This window comes from Dermochelys coriacea, chromosome 4, assembly GCF_009764565.3.
Source record: "Dermochelys coriacea isolate rDerCor1 chromosome 4, rDerCor1.pri.v4, whole genome shotgun sequence".
In the NCBI taxonomy this organism is placed as follows: domain Eukaryota; kingdom Metazoa; phylum Chordata; order Testudines; family Dermochelyidae; genus Dermochelys; species Dermochelys coriacea.
This window is the reverse complement of record NC_050071.1, coordinates 45,591,339-45,615,662: the sequence shown is the minus strand read 5'-3', so window position 1 is coordinate 45,615,662 and position 24,324 is coordinate 45,591,339. Positions and strand designations below refer to the sequence as shown.

At 46.1% G+C, this 24,324-nt stretch overlaps 1 protein-coding gene across 1 annotated transcript in view; it reads right to left on the bottom strand.

The window, feature by feature from the left end:
* HSPA4L (heat shock protein family A (Hsp70) member 4 like) overlaps positions 1–9,594 on the bottom strand; it is a 58,537-nt gene extending 48,943 nt beyond the window's left edge. Inside the window, exon 1 of the mRNA XM_038398883.2 lies at positions 9,265–9,594. Coding sequence (XP_038254811.1) covers positions 9,265–9,371 — 107 coding nt within the window. The 5' untranslated portion in view covers positions 9,372–9,594. The remainder of the gene's footprint in view (positions 1–9,264) is intronic.
* Positions 9,595–24,324: the final 14,730 nt, after the last annotated feature.

The window sequence follows — 24,324 nt, the reverse complement described above, 5'->3', positions numbered from 1 at the left end:
AAATGTAATTTCTTGAAAACTGAAAAAAATTAAATTACTGAAAATTGTTTGTTTTTAAGTTAAAGAAAATAGCTTTTGTAAAAAAACAAAAAAAAAAACAAAAACCATATTTTGTTAATGTTGAACAATTGCTGTTGATGTAAGGCCCCCTACATTGCCAGAGTGATGTAAAGCCTTATAAATGACAGTAAGTACATTCTGTGTACAGCACTACTTTTCATTGTTTATAAATCAGAAGTAGTTGATCTTTTCGAAAAAGCACCCAATATATCCTCCATGCAAGCTGAATTTATGCTGTTCAATATACTCTAATGATAAGAACTATGTCTAAAATATGTATTAAATATGACAAAGGACCATCTAATACAAGGATGACTTAAGATGAATGTAGACTAGTTACAAGGCACTTCATTTCATAGGTTAGTTATGACTGGTTAATGGTACTGACATGCCATAAATTTTTGAAAATTCCCTTTATCCAGAGGCAGCATTAATTAATAGGCTGAAGTGTCAAGTCAGAAGCTATTCTGGCAACATGCAAGCCAGGTCTCCCCATGGGGAGAGGAAGGTGTCAGAAAGTAAAAAAAGACATGTTCCCTTTGGCTGTGTACTAGGGGCTGTCCAGAGGAAAAGGAGGAGAAGCAGACCTGCCATGAAGAGGGACTGCTGCAGAGGAAGAGGAAATGCTTCCTCCTCCTACATGCTGTTCATTAACAGGATTTTAAAGCAAGAAAGGGAGTTCCAACAGCAGCAATTCTCACAGCAATAGCAGAAGCATTGATCTGGGAATCTTAACTGTACTTCGCCAGAATTTTTCATTTGCCAATGGTTAGCTGTTCAGCACAGATTTCAAGCCTTGCCATATAAGCATGTGGTCGAGGATGCTCTCTTACCACATCAGAACTACAGCTTTAAAAGATCACATGACAACTTTCATAGCAAATCTTTATTTTAAAGAGTTTATAATAGTCCTTTTAATATTAAGGTTACTGGTTCTCAGCACAAGAGGGAACTTTTACCATCAGACACTTAGCAGCCACAGGCGGATCCGACGGATCCAGACCCTGTGGGTTGAGAGTGAGGAACAGAGAATGGAAGTGGCAAAAAGGCCAAGTACCACCAACCTCCTGTAGTTTTCTTCGATGAGTGCTGTTCACTAACTCTACCCAGGGACTATGTATTGTGTATCAATACCTGGCTAATATGTGTCTGGTAAATTGGAAGTTCCAACAGCCACTGGCTCATGGGAGGGGACTAGAGCTCCATGCACCTCTGCAGCCTTTCCAATGATTGTTGCCTCCATGATTCTAACCCCACCAGTCCTTTCAGTTCCCTTCCCCCATAAGCCACCCCAGCACTCCTTTCTGAAAATTCCTGATAGAATTCTGCACCCATGTGGGGGTGCAGAATTCATATGGCCTGCATATTTATGCCCCCTGAGCAGAAAAACAAAAGAAATCTGCAGGAAGACTCGCGTCTCTTCCATGGCAACGCGTCTGTTTCAGCGTGCCTGGAGCAGCTTCAGAGACACAAATCACTATGGCAGGAGGGTGGCTTGGTGTGCATGCCTGTGAGGGAGACTGTGAGGGGGCGAGGCTGGCCAACAAGGAAAAGAGACTCTGTCCCTCTCTCGATACTTCAGCTCAAGGGGCGTGAAGAAAAGTAGGTCTTTTTGTTATGCACGAGGAAGGCTCTGTCACCCCAGCAGAAATGTAGTAGCCTGCCTGTCTAATAAAATGTAATTTCTTGAAAACTGAAAAAAAAATTAAATTACTGAAAATTGTTTGTTTTTAAGTTAAAGAAAATAGCTTTTGTAAAAAAACAAAAAAAAAACCCCAAAAACCATATTTTGTTAATGTTGAACAATTGCTGTTGATGTAAGGCCCCCTACATTGCCAGAGTGATGTAAAGCCTTATAAATGACAGTAAGGGAATCAGCTGGGAAGATCTATGTGCTCACTTTTTTCCTGTGCCAAAGTGACACAATGGGGTTAGATTTTTACTTCGCCATTGAAAAAAACAAAAAAAACACACACACACACACACACACACACACACACACACACACTTTTGAAGGAAAATAAAAAAAATTTACCAAGCAGTCAATAAAATGTCAGGACAATCAGAACTAGGCACTTTGCAAAGTAGCCAGCTAGGTCCAGGACAATGATTAGTAAAATTGTATGACTGTCATGTGTGAAAGTCTGAGAAATTTAAAATGACATTCTACTGTTCCCCCCCACTCTCCCCCATTTGGTGTTCTGTAATGTAATTAAATGAAAATCCAGGATTATAACTGGAATGTAGGATATTAGTTACCTAGTATTTATAACTTAACTTTGATGTGCTTAGGAAATGCTGAATAGTTATTGTGACTTTTTTCAGTATTGTAGTTTAAATAACTTACCAAAACAATTGAAACTGGTGTGATTATACTGCATTATTTTGACAAATAAAATTTGCAGAATTTTAAATTTTTTGGCACATAATCTTTAGTTTTTTGGCACAAAATCCTCCCAGGAGGAGATACTGCTCAAAGTTTCCTCCCCAAAACAGCCAAGTGAAATGGTTGTCAATTTCATCACTACCCCATGTCATCTGAACAGCAATAATAGAATTAGCGCTATTAATTTTGTCAATTTCACACTCTGCTCCTTAGGAAAGCCATGACCAGCAGCACACAATGGAGCTCCTTATCAACTTGGGAAAATGTAAGCACATTAGTTATCATGTATTAGGACATCTTTGCAACTCTGAGAGCTAAAGACTTAATAAAATCAAAGTTGGATTGGAGGGAGGTCTCAAGTGGAGTTCCACGAGGATCTGTTCTGTCCAGTGTTGTTTAACATCTTTATTAATAACTGGGATGTAGATACAGGGGGTCTCCAGTATACATCTCCCCCTTATATGTTGTTTCGCATATTCATTGCTCATCAAAAGGGAAACGTGTTCCGATTCATGTCGGTCCCGATCTGCATATAGTACAGTACTGCAAACAACGGATAAGTTGCAAATGAAGGGCTATGCGATAGGTATGCATAGCCACAGATGGGCTGTTGCCCACCCACTTAACATCCAGAGCGCCCCCAGTCCTGGCTCTGCTCCCACCCCAGCGCTTGCCCCACACTGCCCGCCCAGTGCACAGAGGATTTCCCAGCACTGGTGCTCCAGCCACAGAGCGGGGTCGGGGGCTTGCCCAGCCTCTGCTCGCCGAGCCCTCCTGCGGGGGAGCAAGGTCAGGGTGCAGGGGCTTCCAAGCCATCAATCCCTGCTACCTGGCTGGAGTGGGGCAAGCCCCTGTGCCCCAGTCCCGCTCCCCTGCCGGGCGGAGCAGGGCAAGCACCTGCGCCCCAGCGGGGGCACCGGGCTGGCCCCAAGTGCAGGGAGTGGAGCGACTGGCGTGCGCACATTTTTTCCAGGCCTGCCATTTTTCCAGGAGTCCCTGGCCAAGGCCGGCTGAAGGAGGGGATAGGACAAGAGGACAGGCAGCCAGATGTCTCCTACCCTTTCGTCCCCCTTCATTGCCCATCCACCCGGGGCCCACCCAAGTATCGCCTCCTGCCTACGCCATTGCTTCACCAGCAGGTCCCCGGTATCCATTGTTTAAGTATCCATCACTCTTTTCAAGAACACAACCCTGACATATACCGGGGACCCGCTGTACAGAGGACATACTGATCAAATTTGAAAATGACACAAAGCTGGGGAGAGGGGGGTTGCCAATACTTTTGGAGAATACAGCTAAAATTCAGATGGATTTTGATAAATTGGAGAACTGGGTTATAAAACAACAAAATGAAATTCAACAAAGACAAATGTAAGGTGCTACACTTAGGGAAGAGAACCGTAAATGCACAAATACAGAATGGAGGAAAACTGGCTTGACAGCAGCACTGCTGAGAAGGATCTGGGAGTTGTGGTGGGTCACAACCTCAATATGAGTCAGCAATGCAATGCTGTTGGAAAAAAAAATAAGAGGGGGGAGAGAATGCAATTTTAGGTTGCATTAACAGAGGCATAGTATGCAAGTCACAGGATGTGATAGCACTCCTTTACTTGGCTCTGGTTAGGCCTCAGCTGGAGTATTGTGTCCAATTTTGGTCACCAATGTAAAGAAAGGATGTAGAAAAACTGGAAAGGATCCAGAGGCAACCAACAAAGATGATCAAAGGGGTGGATTGCAAGCCATATGGAAAGGCTGAAGGAACCGGATACATTTAGTTTGGAAAAAAAGAGATTAAGGGCGGGGGGGGAACGGGACAACGACATGACAATGGTACAGTAACTCCGCACTTAAAGTCATCACAGTAACACCTCACTTGAAGCTGTCCAAGTTAACGTTGTTTCACTGTTATGCTGCTGATCAATTAGTGAACATGCTCATTTAAAGTTGAGCAATGTTCCGTTATAACATTGTTTGGCAGCCGCCTGCTTTTTCCACTGCTTGCAGGAAGAGCAGCCCATTGCAGCTAGCTGGTGGAGGCTTGGAACTAGGGTGGACCAGCAGCCCTCCTATCAGCTCCCCGCTCCCCTTAATTCCATGTGTGACAGCTGCCCAGCAGGCTACCAATTGTCAGCAGTTCAGCTGTCCTTCCCCACATGGCCACGTGCTGCTCCTACTCTCTGCTTGGAGCTGCTCCCTGGAGCCTCCTGCTTGCTGTGCGGGGGGAGGAGAGAAGAAGAGGGCTAATGTCGGGGTGTCCCCCTCCACCCTGCTCCTGCCCCCCATTTACCCCTTCTCCATATAGAGCAGGGTGGGAAAATGCCAGGGCTCTGGATGGAAAAAGCTTGCTGGCCGCAGCTGCTGCCTCAACTTCCTGATATACAGGAACTCCTCACTCCTCCCTCCCTCCCTCCCTCCCAGAAAGTCTTAAGTGCTGCCAAACAGCTGTTTGGAGGCAGAAAACTGCTGGGACAAAGGGGGAGGAATGGGGATGCGGCATCCTCCAGAGAGGAAGTGGAGTGGGGGTGGGAAGAGGCGGGCCTGGAGTGGAGCGGAGACGGGAAAAGGCGGGCCGGGAGCATCCCCCAGCAAAGTCAGAGCCTGTTCTTCTGAGGGGAAGTTGCTGCTGCTGCACAAGGTGCTTCCTAGCGTACTTGCCTGCCTCATTGTCTGCAGCGGGCTGTGCCTGTGTGGGGTAAGCCAGGGGCATCTCCCCACCACAGTATAGTACTGTATATAATGCCTTTTGTCTACCCCAAAAAGAATTTCCTTGGAACCTAACCCCCCTGCATTTACATTAAATCTTATGGGAAAATTGGATTATTTAACATCGTTTCACTTAGAGTTGCATTTTTCAGGAACATAACTACAAAGTTAAGTGAGGAATTACTGTATTTAAAAAAGGCAGTGTACTTAGAGTGGGGTCAGCATACTCAAAGGGGCAATGTGCATTCTCTCTCTCCCCCACACACAGGTGTGAGTCTCTGTCTGCCATGCCGTCTCCCCCTCTCCATTCGTGCTGCCTTGCACACACCCCAACTTTTTTCTGTGCCAGTGGGTGCTTGCCGTCCTCTGCCCCTACTCCACCCCGCCCCAAAGTCCCCGCCCTAACTACGCCCCTCCCTGCCCCTATTGGACCCCTCCCCCAAGCCCGCCATGTCCCCCCTCCTCCCAGGCTTGCCACATGAAACAGCTGTTTCATGGCACAAGTGCTGAGAGGGAAGGGGGAGAAGCAGGACGTAGCAGCGCGCCCAGGGTGGAGGCGAACTGGGGCAGGGGGTGGGGGGAGGCGCTGCCAGTGGGTGCAGAGCACCCACCAATTTTTCCCTGTGGGTGCTCCAGACCCCGGAGTATCCACAGAGTTGATTCCTGTGCTGCCTTGTAGAGTGTGAGAATACATTAACAACATGTTAACCCTTGACGGCTCAGCCAAATGCTAGATCATTTAGCAGTAAGGCATTCCCTGGGAAATATCCCACCCTCTTCCTTCACCTCAACCAAGCTTCACAAACATCATTGCTGTGTACAGTATTAAATTGTTTGTTTAAAGCTTATACTATGTTATACATCCATATATACCACACAGTTTTTTGTCTGGTGAAAAAAATTTCCCTGGAACCTAACTCCCCCTATTTACATTAATTCTTATGGGGAAATTGCATTCGCTTAACATCATTTTGCTTAAAGTTGCATTTTTCAGGAACATTACTACAAAATTAAGTGAGAAGTTACTGTATTCTTGTGGGAATTCTGCACTGCAGGGCAATGCAAAATTTGCACAGAAATGGGCTGCACAGCTGCTGGCCACCACCAGGGCCACTCAACCTGGCAGAGCCTAACCTGCAAATAGAAGACACTGCCAGAGGGAGGGGGTGGGAGCTGGACGGTTCCCAGCAGCACTTCCCGGCATACTTCTGCAGCAGCCAGTGTGGCTAACCCCAGGGCCGCCCAAGCAGCTAGAGGTAGCTATTCAGGCAGCCTTGGGGACAGCCACGCTGGCCGACTGCTCAAGCGGCCCCCCAGGATTCCCCTCCCCCAGGAGTGGACAGAGCAGCAGCAGCAGGCTCCTCGGAGTTCCCTCCCCCACAGCAGCAGGCCCCCTGGGACTCCCCTTTTGGAAGGGGATAGAGTGGCAGCAGGCCCCCAGGGGTTCCTCCCCTGAAGCAGGGCTCCCCTGCCCCCCAAGATTCAATCATGAGTATTTTTAGTAAAAGTCACGGACAGGTCATGGGGCCATGATTTTTTGGGTTTTTTGCCTATGACCTGTCCATGACTTTTACTAAAAATACTCATGATTAAATCGTAGCATTAATCATGACAGCCATCTCACTACTAGCAAGCACATTTTTCAAACACTGTCTGTTGTGCATGTATTGAAACTTTAAGAATTGAGTAGTAGCTTTATTAAGATCCCTGCAGGAATGCTAACAATCAAGATTCCTCACAATTAGAGTAAAAATTTGAAAAAAAGCTACGAATTAAAGCATAAAGGATCTTTCCCATGACCATAGCCTAAAGAGCTTAGACCTAAACATGTTGAAGAATGTGGCTTTTCCTGCACCAGGATTCAAAAATGCATTGCTAGCTAGCATGTGCTACCTAAATGCATTTTACAAGTCTGCACTGCCTTGTTTACACAAGACTTTACCATGGGTTAGCACATGCTAATCCCTAGGGTAGACCACAAACACCTGCGTCTTGGAACAAATATTTGGGGAGGTCCAAGCTAGTTTATGACGCTGTTAACTACCTCAAGTTAATTGGCAATGTACAGACATAGCTAAAGAACATATTTAGTTTGTATGTGTTATCTAACCTGTTAACTCCATGCCTTTAAATCCTGATCTAGACAAAACCTAGATATTTACAGAGGTTCTTGGAACTTACCTAGGCTTTACTAATCTAGGTACACCTTTCTAAATACCAGTCTAAACAAGGCCATATTGGCTTGATAAGACTTAGTGCTCCTATGCAAAGTAAAAATTGCTTGTTTGACATTTCTGTCCTGTACAATAACTCATGCTACTTCAAAAAAGCAGACAAAAAATTAATTCTCTTCCTAAAGCCTCATTGGATTCTATTAGGGCTTAGTCTCAAACGTGAAAAGTCAAGATAAATACCACAAGTCCTTCAATACCTAGACAAAGAGAGGAGCTGTTTAATTATTTTTATAAAGCATCATGCTGCACGCAAGTATCAAAGCACAAGCTATGTTTCCTCTTGCTTTGGTCAGTTTGAAAACAGCTAAATTTTGTATATTATTCCATCTGACATACTAAAAGGCTAACTAAAGACACTGAAATGTCTGAAGTGCATATGCAAAGAATGTACTCCAAAAACAGCTGTAAAGCAGAAGTGGTAGCCTAAAATAGATGGAGCTAGAATATACTTGGTATTTGGGAATTTTTTGGAGTAGTCTCACGACAGTGCTGCCTATGAAGAATGGTCTCTGGCACAAGTTTCAAAATAGGTTTCAAAATTTTGGTGCTCACCAAAAAACACCACCACCGAGTTCCTTACTGAAAATTTTGGAAACAAAGAATAGCCTGGTAATATCAGATAATACATTGTGGCATTTAAAGCAAAGCGTATTCATTGTTAACATCTTAGACACATCAATCAGTGTGTTTCAGTATTTGGTATTTTATTTTTTTTATAGACTAAATCCTTTTTATATACAAATAAATATTGGGCAAAGTAAAACACATTTATTCCCAAGAGATAAAATAGTAAAACACTATACTCAATACAGATTTCTCTGGGTGGAGCAAAGTTTACTTTAGTCTATTTATGGGTCTGGAATCTTTTTACAAATAAGCATGCACTATTCAAGAAGTACAGTTTATGAGCCTTTTATGTGAATTCCTGGTTTCTAGTAGATTACACATAGGTGAAGCTCACTTAAAGTCCTGGTTGTATCCCACAGAAACAGAGACGGCAAATCTCCATCTCCTCTTGCATGTCCCATCACATAGTCCATCCCCCCTTGCTAGAAACCTCAATATTTCACAGCCAGCAGACGAAGCAGCGGAACAAGTAGAAACAAGATTTTGGGGGGGGGGGAAGACTCTTCATGCCACCCTCTTTTATCCTCCTTCAGACAACGTCCTCTTCCATCTCCTCCAGTCCCTCATACTCACTCCATCATCTGTTCTTAGTGGAATAGCTTCTGAACACTGCAAACCACTGCAATGTGAATTGTGCATAAACCCATCTGTCTAAATGAGATCTTCAGTGCCACTGATCAAATCCCGAAGTATCAGAGGGCAGAGAAATTCCACTGGGTCTCAGAAAAGGCCTCCTTCGGCAGTCTATAAAATGGTTTCCTATCACCTCCCGGGCACCGGAGAAGATAACCAAGAAATATCACTTGAACAGGACCCCACCCCACAAATCAGCAGCAGCTAGCCTGTCACAGAGGTGGGAGGCAGGGAAAAGAGCGCAGAGAAGAAGGCAACTGGGAGTAGGAAGGGAAGAGGATGAATGAGCAGGACCTAATCCTGCCCCTGATACCGCGCTGCTCCGGCAGATCCCAGGCACGGACCCACGCACCCGCTACCACTACCCGCCTCCCCGCGCTCCTCGGCTCCGCTCCCCTGGGCCACCGGGGGCTGAGAAGACCTGTTCCAGGTCCGGGGGCAAGGGGGGGGGGGCTCGGTCCGGCAGGGGAAGCGAACGGGGATCTGCGCGCTGCGGCTTCTCAAAACGACTGTCGGGGCCCCCTGTCCTCGGGGGGGGTGCACTGAGGGGGGGGGGGCCATCGGTACCCGCGAGAGAGGCCCGGCACGCACGGGGCGCAGCGGGCGGGGGACGGTACTCACGGGGTGCAGCGGTCGCTGTACTCATTGGCGATGGTCTCGATACCGCCGCTCCGCGCCACCGCGACGTAGCAGTTGAGGAAGCCCAAGTCGATGCCGACCACAGACATGACTGGGCCTGTCGCTGCAGCGGGCTCGGCTGCCGGCACCGGCTCTCAGTCCCTACCCGTCGCGCTCCCCACTGCGGAGCACCAGCCACCAACCGGCAGTTACCCTGCTCTGCGCAAGCGCGCGGCGCCTTCCGGCGGGGACTGCGCGAGACCCCGGCGGACCTTCGGCACTTTCCGGACAGACTCGGGCTCAGGCGGTTCCGGCCGACATGAGTTCGAGAAAGATCTGGAACGGGGAGGAGGGAGCGTTTGTATAAGGGCGACATCGTGTGGCCACACGGAAGTACTGCTGCTGCCCTCCCGCCCAGCGCTCCTAGCGGCACTGTCCCGCAGCCCACCTGGTTAAAGGGCCAGCACCCAAAATAAAGGGGCTGTTCTGCGAGTGAGTTGCAGTTAATGGTGGTCTCTTGTTTAGAGTATAGCTGTACTGCTCCCATTGCATTATAATTAGATTAAAATCGGATGGTGTATTATTGGGTCATAGCTAGGACACCATCACAGAGTCACGGACCCGTTACTTTCCGCGACCTCCGTGACTTCTGCAGCAGCCATTGTGGCTAACTCTAGGGCTGCCCAAGCAGCTGGCTCTTGGGACAGCCACACCGGGTGCTGCTGGAGTTTCTCTGCACCCAGCCACTGCTCTGGCAGCCCCTGGCAGCAGTCCCTGGGTCAGCCAGAGCAGCCTCTGCTCCCGTGGCTCCTGACAGCTGGTGCTGCAGGGCCCAGCCCCCTGGAGCATAGGTAGCCCCAGCAGTGCCCCTCTCCCAGTGGTGCCTCTCCCTCCTCTGCAGCAGTGGCCTCTAGGGTGTGCCCCGCAGCAATGCCCCTCCCAAGATTTAGCTAGGGGTTTTTATAGTATAAGTCATGGACAGATAACAGACCCTGAATTTGTGTGCATTACCCATGACCTGTCCATCACTTTTACCAAAAATACTGGTGACTAAATCGTAACCTTAGTCATAGCATGAAACACAGCATTGCCGGCTGCTAATACTTTATTGGGGAGGGGTGCTATATGGTGTATGTATTAAAGGCCCAGCACCTGAGGTCATGTGATTACAGGAGATGCTCAATGCTTTGTTTTTTAAGTACATCATCATTAGTCCCCATGTTTGCAGAGGAGAAAGTGACATCACAAAAGCTCGAATGTCAGGCAGCAAATGAAAAGAACCCAATATTTATTCCTTTTTAAAAATCTCATGATTGTCTTTTTAGTTGACTCATGATTTTTGAACACTTAGGGTTGGCCTATTTATTAATTGTTTAACATTATAATCTTATACACATGCTAGTCTAGGCTATTTGTTATTATGTCTAATTTTATGCCCAGGATCCTCCAACTGACTGTGTGGGCACAAGGGTTGTTCATATGCCACAGTTGCAGAATTTATGTATGCTAGAGAGTAAAACATAATTAAATGTAATGGTATGTTATAGTTAATAAAATAATGTATTGCAACATAATGTATATAATTATAACAATCCAGTATAATTACTGTTAGATGAATAATGAAATATTTTAATAAAATTTTGTCATAATCATTCATTAATACATAGGTTCACACTAAATAGCCACCTTTCATTTGAAGATCTCAAAGTGTATATCCAATGTCAATTCAGTTTAGATTCACCTTTGCGAAGTACAGTAGGTAAGTATTTCTTCACTACTTTACCAATTAGACACAGAGAGATTATGTGCCCAAACCTGTAAATTACCTGTAAATTAGACACAGAGAGATTATGTGCCCAAACCTGTAAATTACTGAGCATCTCCTGTAAGATTTAGATCATTCTCACGTCCAACCAAAGACAATGAAACTTTAGGAATCTGAGCACATTTCACCAAAGGGTGCTTTGGGATATAGCTCTCTCTGATTGAGAAAAGCACTTAAGCATGTCTGTAAATGTTTTGCTGAATCAGGGCCTAATTTCCGCTCATCTTACTCACACAAGTGACTCACTGTCTTCAGTTAATCTGTTTGTGAAAGAAAAGCTGAGAAGCCAAATTTAGCTCCTAGACAGATAGGTGTAAAAATAAAACAAAAATCTGAGCACTATGCAGTCAGCAGCTGGAACCAATCTAAAATTCATATGCATTGGTTCATAGGTTGCATAAACCACCAATTCAGATAGCATATAGAAGCTCATCATGTATATGTGTATAACTGTCTTCACTGTATAGATATATATGTAACCCTTCTGCCCGTCAGAGTTAGCAGCAACAAGGGCCAGGTTCAGTATCTAGGGGTTCCATTCCAATAACACAATGCTAAACCGGCTCAAGCCCCCACCCAGTGACCTGGGATAAATATATACCACCCCCGCTGGGCACCTCCAAGAGGCAATACTTCCCCTCTCGCAAGCACAGAGTCTGAGTGTAGCAAAAAGCCTTTTAATAACAGAGAGAAACAATGTGGCATTATGTTGGGGAAACACCACCAACAGGATTCATAACACAACCCAGGAGCAAAAAACATACCCCAAGCAAATTGGGCCATGTCCTTTCCCTTTGGTTCTTGAGTCCGACAACCCAAAATCACCCAAAATCCCAAAAGTCCAATGTCCCAAAGTCCTGGTCAGGGTAGCCCCAGAGTTTGAAAGTTTATCTGCAGAGTTTTACCTCCCAACCTGGGTGAAGATGGAGCGGGGGGTTAAGGGGCACCTTCCATGGTCCAAAGCTGATTGTCCCACCTCTTCATGGGGCTCCCCTGTGCCAGCCGCCCCCATGATCTGCTCCAGGCATCTGACAAACTGCTCCGCTCTGCTCGCCGTCCCACAAACTGCTCCGCTCCACCAGCCACTCTGCTCTGCTCACCGTCCCACAAACTACTCCGCCATATATCTTCAGGCTCCCCCACTACTTAAACACAACACTCAGTGATTTCAGCTCTTAGTAAGTTTAGCTCTTTGGTGATTTCAGCTTGTAGGAAGGGAGCCTCAATGCTGGTGCACCATTAACCCAAAGTGAATTCAACTCAACAGCCTGTAACTAGACTCCTAATGGAATCAAACTTAGCTCCGATATTACACAGTGGAGAGAAAAGAAATTGCAAATAGCATGCAAGACCCTCCACAGGAAACCCATACCACCTAATATTAATACCTATCCCCAACCACTCTATTCACTGGGTTTTGGAACCTATCACCCTTGCCTAGCGAGTACTGCTTAATTGATGGTGTGTCCCTCCATCATAACAAAAGGCCGAGTACAGTTCCACTGTCCTTGAGCCACATAATCAGGCTAACAGTTTATTCCTGCCCCAATAACAGAGAAACTGGGGCTCCTACAGCAGCCAAAGTGACCATCTAGGCAGGATGGCTGTACCTATGCAAATGAGATCAGCCCCTGAAGTTCTTTTCCACAACCCACCATGACTCACCACCAGATATCAGGGTAGAGCTCATCCTGACTTTGTTTACATATATGTCCACTAATGGGCATCAATGCTGTCTGCAGGAATCCTCATTCTCTAAGGGTGAGTGGGTTTCCATAAATATTTGTTTGGTTGTCCATTTTGTAGAGACTTCAAACAATTCACTCCATTTTATGATGGTTTTGTGATGTTGATATCTGTGCCACTAAATCATATGTTTGGCCACTAAATTAACTTGATCATTAAACTTGGTCCTATAGCAACCCATTTTGGCCCCTGGTGGCCGGCCCGGCGCCGGGCGCCCACCCCTCCCGGACCTGGCGGCCGGCCCGGCACCGGGCGCCCGACCCTGACAAGGACACTGTGATGCCATGCGTGGCCATGAGGAAGTGCATAGTGATGAGTAAACCCTGTGGTAACACTCAAGCAATCCTGAACCATGAAGGTCATGACCTCAGACAGGTGGTGAAAAGGAATATTTAGGAAAGTATATAATTACAGGAAAACTTAAATTACACCAATTTTGGCAGGAGTAGCTAAATCCGGGTTTATGAAACTGAGTCATTTCAGCATACATGTGTACCTGGTTGGATGGTCCCTATACTATGCTATTTAAGACCCTCTTTCAAGACTTTCCAGAGCTTGGCATTTATACCTGGGAAGGGGAAGAATTCTGATCTTACGTTGAAATAATCCTGGGAAATGTAGTTCAGCAAGCGACTATAATAATTTTCATTAGCTGAATTGCAGCATTAAATCTCTGCTATTTTCCTGAGCTACATTGTCTCAGACATTCTCTACCATAAAAGATCCCACATTCCTTCTGTCTTTGAAAAACATAATTAGGGCACTGACAAACACTTAGCATCAGATTTTCAAAAGGCTAGAATGGTGGGAGCTGGCAGGTATGGGGAACTTTTGAAAGTCTGGCCACTTCACTAAAGCACCCAAATGGGAATTGAGATCTTGAAAATGTGGTAACAAGGGATCAATTCTGTTACAGCACCCACTTTTATTATTAATTTTATTAGTCAAGTTTCCCACTGAAATCAGGGGGATGACTCATGGAATGAAAGTAGTGCTCAGTGAAAGTAAAGGAGAGAGGAAGCCAGCCCATAATGCACAGAATGTGCCTTTTCTAGTTTGGAGTTTATTTATTGTTCCAAGGCAGCACAATCTATCTAGAGAAAAAAAAAAACCCATATACCACACAACCAAATTTGGGCTAGGCCAGGAGCTAAGTAAATTCAAAACTGAACAGTACAATGATTATATGACTTACCAGCAATACTTATCCCATCCAAAAAAGAAGTTTCAAGTGGGCAATCTTTGATTTCATTTTGTATGAAATTTGTTCCAAAGGACTTATGGAATATGGAAGTAAAGATTTTAAAATCAAATGCAACCTGGAGTGATTCTCCCCACCCCGTTAACCTTGTATCCAATATGGACAAAGTAAATCGCTTCATGTTAATTTGCTGTGGAAAGAATCCCTTCTGCAGATAGGGTTCTGGCAGCACACGTACTCACACAATATAAAAGTGGCCAAGGACAGTCAGTCATTTACTGTTTGCCAAAGGTACTATCATCAGTGAGACTGACTTTGAAGGAAGAAGGAGCTGGATGTAGACTAAGGCTGAGATACAATGGTTGACATGAGGTGTAGGAAAAGAGAGAGTGGAGAAGGAAAACTACAGAAATATAGTTGTTTCAGACATGCTGCAGTTAAAGTAATGTAAGGAAAAAAAAGCATTATAACAGGGTTTACTCACCATTATGCACTTCCTCATGGCCAGGCATGGCATCACAGTGTCCTTGTCAGGTAGCAGCCCTTGTCAACAGTCACTCTGGGGCTGTGGTGGTTTCCTTCAGATAACTCATCCCTCCAGCCAGGGCACAGTCTTTAGCCCATTCCTTCCACGGTCAGCTATCCAAACTAAAGTTCAAAACTATCTTAACAGAAATAAAAAGCTTCCATCCACTCCACAGCTCTTCTTCAGCAAGGTCACATTCAGCCTCACTCACTGGGGTCAGCTACCCTTGTACATCACTTCCTTTGGGCTGTAGGGGAATCCAGTCCCAACCTCAATTTTGGGTTACAGTCCAGGGCCCTGTACTGCACAGCTAAATCAATCCTCTACATATATTGCAGTTTTCTCTGCGTTATTTCCTTCCTCACCTCTTTACTTCCCTTCTGGGTCTTCCAATCTGTTCCCTGATTTTTCAGGGAGCTTCCCTGCTCACTCAAGGCCTTACAGACACCTTTTGACTCCCTGCTCTCTCTTTCACCCCACCCTTCCTCAGCCGGGCCCACTCGGTAGTTAAACCTAGAATCACCTAATTTCTTTCAGGTGGGGCCCATTCTGTGATCAGGGTTGGCTTAGTCAGTCAATCACCCCACTAGATATAAAATTGTTCTTTTGTGAAAGGAGTTGTGCTGAAGGGTTGCCATGTTGTCAGAAGTTCAGATGAATATATTGAATGGCACAAGTCACAGTACAGATCCATGAGGGGACCCCACCGTTTACTTCCGTCCACTGTGAAAAACGACCATTTATTCCTACCCTTTGTTTCCTATTTTTAACCAGTAACTGATCCATGAGATCACCTTCCTTCTTATTCCATGACTGCTTACTTTGCTTAAGAGCCTTTGGTGAGAGACCTTGTCCAAGGCTTTCTGAAAATGCACCCACACTATAGCCACTGGATCACCCTTGTCCACATGCTTGTTGACACTCTCAGAGAATTCTAATAGATTGGTGAGGCATGATTTCCCTTTACAAAATCCATCTTGACTCTTTCCCAACAGATATGTTTGATTGGGTTATCTTTGTCATGTAGTGAGGACTGACATCTGAATTTATCTTTGTTGCTTGACTTGTGTTTTAAATTAGTGTTGAAAGCATGAAGTGCCTAGGATAAGTGCCTTTTTACTTTTTTTGTACATCTAAATAAGTAAATAGAATAGATGACTATGCCACAAATTTTCAAGTTTCAGCATAAAAAAAGAAAAGGAGTACTTGTGGCACCTTAGAGACTAACAAATTTATTAGAGCATAAGCTTTCGTGAGCTACAGCTCACTTCATCGGATGCATTTGGTGGAAAAAACAGAGGAGAGATTTATATACACACACACAGAGAACATGAAACAATGGGTTTATCATACACACTGTAAGGAGAGTGATCACTTAAGATAAGCCATCACCAACAGCAGGGGGGGGAAGGAGGAAAACCTTTCATGGTGACAAGCAGGTAGGCTAATTCCAGCAGTTAACAAGAATATCAGAGGAACAGTGGGGGGTGGGGTGGGAGGGAGAAATACCATGGGGAAATAGTTTTACTTTGTGTAATGACTCATCCATTCCCAGTCTCTATTCAAGCCTAAGTTAATTGTATCCAGTTTGCAAATTAATTCCAATTCAGCAGTCTCTCGTTGGAGTCTGTTTTTGAAGCTTTTTTGTTGAAGTATAGCCACTCTTAGGTCTGTGATCGAGTGACCAGAGAGATTGAAGTGTTCTCCAACTGGTTTTTGAATGTTATAATTCTTGACGTCTGATTTGTGTCCATTCATTCTTTTACGTAGAGACTGTCCAGTTTGGCCAATGTACATGGCAGAGGGGCATTGCTGGCACATGATGGCATATATCACATTGGTAGATGCGCAGGTGAACGAGCCTCTGATAGTGTGGCTGATGTGAACCATCACAGCGGCAGCGAACCAGCGGAGCAGCGGGGACAGCAGAGCAGCTCACAGCAGGAGTTTGCCTGGGACTGGTAAGTATCCGAGTGTGTGTGTTTGCTTGCTGAGGAAGTATCCGAGCGTGTGTTTGCTGGGAGGGAGCCTGAGTGAGTGTCTGATTGGCTGCTAGCCTGCAGGGGGCGGGCATTAGGGTGTCTGTGTGTTTGCGTCAGGGAAGCCTGGCTGTTTAAAAATAGCCGGAGCCTCGCGAACCAGCTGAGCAGCGGGGACAGCAGAGCAGCTCACAGCAGGAGTTTGCCTGGGAGTTCGCCTGGAGTGAGCCCAGTGAGGCTTACATCTTGCCAACGTCTCTGAGGAAGCTCCGTAGTAGGTAGGTGATATGGAAGGGGGGAATTCAGCTGTTGTGACCTGCACTGGATGTGCCATGTTTGTCTTTCTTCCACAGGACAGAAGCGACTTTGTCTGTACAAAGTGCAAGCTGGTCTCCATATTGGAAGAGAAGATTGAAGGTCTGGAGCAACAGGTAACGACCCTGCGTTGTATACGAGAGACTGAGGATTTTCTGGACCAAACTCAGGATAGCCTTCTAGGGGCACAAAGCTCTAAAGATGTAGAGCAGGTTGCACAGAGGAGCCAAGAGGCCAGTGAAGAAGCTTGGCAACATGTGACCTCCAGAAGAGGTAAGCGGAATGTCCGGGTTCCAGTAACACAGACACAGGTAACTAACCGCTTTCATGTTCTCTCCACAGGTACCAATGCGGAGAGTGGACCAGATGATATGTCTGGGGGGAGAAAGCGGAAGGAGACTCCGCTGGTTGGGAGGCATGAGATGCGATGTCCTGAGGTTGGGGGTTCCACGACCACCACTCCCAAGAGGAGAAGGCGGGTGGTGGTGGTCGGGGACTCTCTCCTCCGGGGGACTGAGTCATCTATCTGCCGCCCTGACCGGGAAAACCGAGAAGTCTGCTGCTTGCCAGGGGCTAAGATTCGTGATGTGACGGAGAGACTGCCGAGACTCATCAAGCCCTCGGATCGCTACCCCTTCCTGCTTCTCCACGTGGGCACCAATGATACTGCCAAGAATGACCTTGAGCGGATCACTGCGGACTACGTGGCTCTGGGAAGAAGGATAAAGGAGTTGGAGGCGCAAGTGGTGTTCTCGTCCATCCTCCCCGTGGAAGGAAAAGGCCTGGGTAGGGACCGTCGAATCGTGGAGGTCAACGAATGGCTACGCAGGTGGTGTCGGAGAGAAGGCTTTGGATTCTTTGACCATGGGATGGTGTTCCATGAAGGAGGAGTGCTGGGCAGAGACGGGCTCCATCTTACGAAGAGAGGGAAGAACATCTTTGCCAGCAGGCTGGCTAACCTAGTGAGGAGGGCTTTAAACTAGGTTCACCGGGGGAAGGAGACCAAAGCCCTGAGGTAAGTGGGAAAGCGGGATACCGGGAGGAAGCACAGGCAGGAAGGTCTGTGAGGGGAGGGCTCCTGCCTCATACTGGGAATGAGGGGCGATCAACAGGTTATCTCAAGTGCTTATATACAAATGCACAAAGCCTTGGAAACAAGCAGGGAGAACTGGAGGTCCTGGTGATGTCAAGGAATTATGACGTGATTGGAATAACAGAGACTTGGTGGGATAACTCACATGACTGGAGTACAGTCATGGATGGTTATAAACTGTTCAGGAAGGACAGGCAGGGCAGAAAAGGTGGGGGAGTAGCACTGTATGTAAGGGAGCAGTATGACTGCTCAGAGCTCCGGTACGAAACTGTGGAAAAACCTGAGTGTCTCTGGATTAAGTTTAGAAGTGTGTGCAACAAGAGTGATGTCATGGTGGGAGTCTGCTATAGACCACCGGACCAGGGGGATGAGGTGGATGAGGCTTTCTTACGGCAACTCAAGGAAGCTACTAGATCGCATGCCCTGATTCTCATGGGTGACTTTAATTTTCCTGATATCTGCTGGGAGAGCAATACAGCGGTGCATAGACAATCCAGGAAGTTTTTGGAAAGCGTAGGGGACAATTTCCTGGTGCAAGTGCTAGGGGAGCCAACTAGGGGGAGCGCTTTTCTTGACCTGCTGCTCACAAACCGGGTAGAATTAGTGGGGGAAGCAAAAGTGGATGGGAATCTGGGAGGCAGTGACCATGAGTTGGTTGAGTTCAGGATCCTGACGCAGGGAAGAAAGGTAAGCAGCAGGATACGGACCCTGGACTTCAGGAAAGCAGACTTTGACTCCCTCAGGGAACAGATGGCCAGGATCCCCTGGGGGACTAACATGAAAGGGAAGGGAGTCCAGGAGAGCTGGCTGTATTTCAAGGAATCCCTGTTGAGGTTACAGGGACAAACCATCCCGATGAGTCGAAAGAATAGTAAATATGGCAGGCGACCAGCTTGGCTTAATGGTGAAATCCTAGCGGATCTTAAACATAAAAAAGAAGCTTACAAGAAGTGGAAGCTTGGACATATGACCAGGGAAGCGTATAAAAATATTGCTCGGGCATGTAGGAAAGATATCAGGAGGGCCAAATCGACCTGGAGCTGCAGCTAGCAAGAGATGTCAAGAGTAACAAGAAGGGTTTCTTCAGGTATGTTGGCAACAAGAAGAAAGCCAAGGAAAGTGTGGGCCCCTTACTGAATGAGGGAGGCAAGCTAGTGACAGAGGATGTGGAAAAAAGCTAATGTACTCAATGCTTTTTTTGCCTCTGTTTTCACTAACAAGGTCAGCTCCCAGACTGCTGTGCTGGGCAACACAAAATGGGGAAGAGATGGCCAGCCCTCTGTAGAGATAGAGGTGGTTAGGGACTATTTAGAAAAGCTGGACGTGCACAAGTCCATGGGGCCGGACGAATTGCATCCGAGAGTGCTGAAGGAATTGGCGGCTGTGATTGCAGAGCCCTTGGCCATTATCTTTGAAAACTAGTGGCGAACGGGGGAAGTCCCGGATGACTGGAAAAAGGCTAATGTAGTGCCCATCTTTAAAAAGGGAAGAAGGAGGATCCTGGGAACTACAGGCCGGTCAGCCTCACCTCAGTCCCTGGAAAAATCATGGAGCAGGTCCTCAAAGAATCAATCCTGAAGCACTTAGAGGAGAGGAAAGTGATCAGGAACAGTCAGCATGGATTCACCAAGGGAAGGTCATGCCTGACTAATCTAATCGCCTTTTATGATGAGATTACTGGTTCTGTGGATGAAGGGAAAGCAGTGGATGTATTGTTTCTTGACTTTAGCAAAGCTTTTGACACGGTCTCCCACAGCATTCTTGTCAGCAAGTTAAGGAAGTATGGGCTGGATGAATGCACTATAAGGTGGGTAGAAGGCTGGCTAGATTGTCGGGCTCAACGGGTAGTGATTAATGGCTCCATGTCTAGTTGGCAGCCGGTGTCAAGTGGAGTGCCCCAGGGGTCGGTCCTGGGGCCCGTTTTGTTCAATATCTTCATAAATGATCTGGAGGATGGTGTGGATTGCACTCTCAGCAAATTTGCGGATGATACTAAACTGGGAGGAGTGGTAGATACGCTGGAGGGGAGGGATAGGATACAGAAGGACCTAGACAAATTGGGGATTGGGCCAAAAGCAATCTAATGAGGTTCAATAAGGATAAATGCAGGGTCCTGCACTTAGGATGGAAGAATCCAATGCACCGCTACAGACTAGGGACCGAATGGCTCGGCAGCAGTTCTGCGGAAAAGGACCTAGGGGTGACAGTGGACGAGAAGCTGGATATGAGTCAGCAGTGTGCCCTTGTTGCCAAGAAGGCCAATGGCATTTTGGGTTGTATAAGTAGGGGCATAGCGAGCAGATCGAGGGACGTGATCGTTCCCCTCTATTCGACACTGGTGAGGCCTCATCTGGAGTACTGTGTCCAGTTTTGGGCCCCACACTACAGGAAGGATGTGGATAAATTGGAAAGAGTACAACGAAGGGCAACGAAAATGATTAGGGGTCTAGAGCACATGACTTATGAGGAGAGGCTGAGGGAGCTGGGATTGTTCAGTCTGCAGAAGAGAAGAATGAGGGGGGGATTTGATAGCTGCTTTCAACTACCTGAAAGGGGGTTTCAAAGAGGATGGCTCTAGACTGTTCTCAATGGTAGCAGATGACAGAACGAGGAGTAATGGTCTCAAGTTGCAATGGGGGAGGTTTAGATTGGATATTAGGAAAAACTTTTTCACTAAGAGGGTGGTGAAACACTGGAATGCGTTACCTAGGGAGGTGGTAGAATCTCCTTCCTTAGAGGTTTTTAAGGTCAGGCTTGACAAAGCCCTAGCTGGGATGATTTAACTGGGACTTGGTCCTGCTTTGAGCAGGGGGTTGGACTAGATGACCTTCTGGGGTCCCTTCCAACCCTGATATTCTATGATTCTATGATTAGGCCCTATGATGGTATCCCCATGAATAGATATGTGGACAGAGTTGGCAACGGGCTTTGTTGCAAGGATAGGTTCCTGGGTTAGTGGTTCTGTTGTGTGGTGTGTGGTTGCTGGTGAGTATTTGCTTCAGATTGGGGGGCTGTCTGTAAGCAAGGACTGGTCTGTCTCCCAAGATCTGAGAGAGCGATGGCTCGTCCTTCAGGATAGGTTGTAGATCCTTGATGATGCGTTGGAGAGGTTTTAGTCTGGGGGCTGAAGGTGATGGCTAGTGGCGTTCTGTTGTTTTCTTTGTTGGGCCTGTCCTGTAGTAGGTGACTTCTGGGTACTCTTCTGGCTCTGTCAATCTGTTTCTTCACTTCAGCAGGTGGGTATTGTAGTTGTAGGAATGCATGATAGAGATCTTGTAGGTGTTTGTCTCTGTCTGAGGGGTTGGAGCAAATGCGGTTATATCGTAGCGCTTGGCTGTAGACAATGGATCGAGTGGTATGATCTGGATGAAAGCTAGAGGCATGTAGGTAGGAATAGCGGTCAGTAGGTTTCCGATATAGGGTAGTGTTTATGTGACCATCGCTTATTAGCACCGTAGTGTCCAGGAAGTGGATCTCTTGTGTGGACTGGTCCAGGCTGAGGTTGATGGTGGGATGGAAATTGTTGAAATCATGGTGGAATCCTCAAGAGCTTCTTTTCCAGGGGTCCAGATGATGAAGATGTCATCAATGTAGCGCAAGTAGAGTAGGGGCATTAGGGGACGAGAGCTGAGGAAGCGTTGTTCTACGTCAGCCATAAAAATGTTGGCATACTGTGGGGCCATGCGGGTACCCATTGCAGTGCCGCTGATTTGAAGGTATACATTGTCACCAAATGTGAAATAGTTATGGGTCAGGACAAAGTCACAAAGTTCGCCACCAGGTTAGCCGTGACAGTATCGGGGATACTGTTCCTGACGGCTTGTAGTCCATCTTTGTGTGGAATGTTGGTGTAGAGGGCTTCTACATCCATAGTGGCTAGGATGGTGTTTTTAGGAAGATCACCAATGGACTGTAGTTTCCTCAGGAAATCGGTGGTGTCTCGAAGATAGCTGGGAGTGCTGGTAACGAAGGGCCTGAGGAGGGAGTCTACATAGCCAGACAATCCTGCTGTCCGGGTGCCAATGCCTGAGAGGATGGGGCGTCCAGGATTTCCAGGTTTATGGATCTTGGGTAGCAGATAGAATACCCCAGGTCGGGGCTCCAGGGGTGTGTCTATGCGGATTTGTTCTTGTGCTTTTTCAGGGAGTTTCTTGAGCAAATGCTGTAGTTTCTTTTGGTAACTCTCAGTGGGATCAGAGGGTAATGGCTTGTAGAAAGTGGTGTTGGAGAGCTGCCTAGTAGCCTCTTGTTCATACTCCGACCTATTCATGATGATGACAGCACCTCCTTTGTCAGCCTTTTTGATTATGATGTCAGAGTTGTTTCTGAGGCTGTGGATGGCACTGTGTTCTGCATGGCTGAGGTTATGGGGTAAGCGATGCTGCTTTTCCACAATTTCAGCTCGTGCACGTCGGCGGAAGCAGTCTATGTAGAAATCCAGGCTGCTGTTTCGACCTTCAGGAGGAGTCCACCCAGAATCCTTCTTTTTGTAGTGTTGGCAGGAAGGTCTCTGTGGGTTAATATGTTGGTCAGAGGTGTGTTGGAAATATTCCTTGAGTCTGAGACGTCGAAAATAGGATTCTAGGTCACCAAAGAACTGTATCATGTTCGTGGGGGTGGAGGGGCAAAAGGAGAGGCCCCGAGATAGGACGGATTCTTCCGCTGGGCTAAGAGTATAGTTGGATAGATTAACAATATTGCTGGGTGGGTTACGGGAACCATTGTTGTGGCCCCTTGTGGCATATAGTAGTTTAGATAGCTTAGTGTCCTTTTTCTTTTGTAGAGAATCAAAGTGTGTTTTGTAAATGGCTTGTCTAGTTTTTGTAAAGTCCAGCCACGAGGAAGTTTGTGTGGAAGGTTGGTTCTTTATGAGAGTATCCAGTTTTGAGAGCTCATTCATTATAACATTCAAAAACCAGTTGGAGAACACTTCAATCTCTCTGGTCACTCGATCACAGACCTAAGAGTGGCTATACTTCAACAAAAAAGCTTCAAAAACAGACTCCAACGAGAGACTGCTGAATTGGAATTAATTTGCAAACTGGATACAATTAACTTAGGCTTGAATAGAGACTGGGAATGGATGAGTCATTACACAAAGTAAAACTATTTCCCCATGGTATTTCTCCCTCCCACCCCACCCTCCACTGTTCCTCTGATATTCTTGTTAACTGCTGGAATTAGCCTACCTGCTTGTCACCATGAAAGGTTTTCCTCCTTCCCCCCCCCTGCTGTTGGTGATGGCTTATCTTAAGTGATCACTCTCCTTACAGTGTGTATGATAAACCCATTGTTTCATGTTCTCTGTGTGTGTGTATATAAATCTCTCCTCTGTTTTTTCCACCAAATGCATCCGATGAAGTGAGCTGTAGCTCACGAAAGCTTATGCTCTAATAAATTTGTTAGTCTCTAAGGTGCCACAAGTACTCCTTTTCTTTTTGCGAATACAGACTAACACGGCTGCTACTCTGAAACCCATAAAAAAAGAGTACTTCTTAAAACTGTTGCTTTTCTCTTTTAGAAATGAGAAAAGCCATACAAAATCTTAGCAGATTGTAAGATTTGACTCTTGAAGTCTGAGATCTGAGTCTATGTATGACCTATGAACCTTTTAAATGTATATTTTACAACAGCAGGATTTCAGCAGACACTCAGCTTTGTATGAGATTATCATTATGACAGTCTGGTATATTTGATTTTGCCATTTCCAATAATTCACATGAGCAGTTTCTCGTCTTACTACTATGACAGTTCTTATTTCATCATCCCTGGATCAGTTTTCTTTGCCGGCAGCTCCACTAGTAAGAACTGGTTGTACCTTGTAATTCACAGCTATGGCATCATTTTACATATATTCTATTGTTTAAAATTCCAGTGGTATTTGGAACATGCTTTTTGTAACTATATTGCATCAAAAGCAAATCAACTTTGTCTGATTTATCTGGGCATGGGGTTCTGAAAGGAAAAGATAGAGGCAAAGCTCAGTAGAAAAGTGATGTGCTTGTGGCAACATTTGTCTGGGAGGCAGCCATGTTTTTCCAAAAACATTGCTGCAGTGATCACAGAAAGTAGAATAGTGCTGGTTTACTTACAAGCAACTGGAGTTTTCTGACTATATTATCCCCACAAATCCCCGCTTTCGGTCACATGCTGTATCATGTATATTCAAAACTACAAAAATTCATAAAGCTTATTACTGGAGCAGATACAGTTCTACATGTTTCCTTTCCTTTTAAAGAAAAAGTGGAATTCAGTGCAAAAAGCCATCTTGTTAATGCAGTGTTATAGATGAGTGAGATTCATCCCTAGTGAGGCAGAAAGGTGCAATATAAAAGGACTTATAGTATTTCCAAATGATAAACTGAAGTCAATGGGATT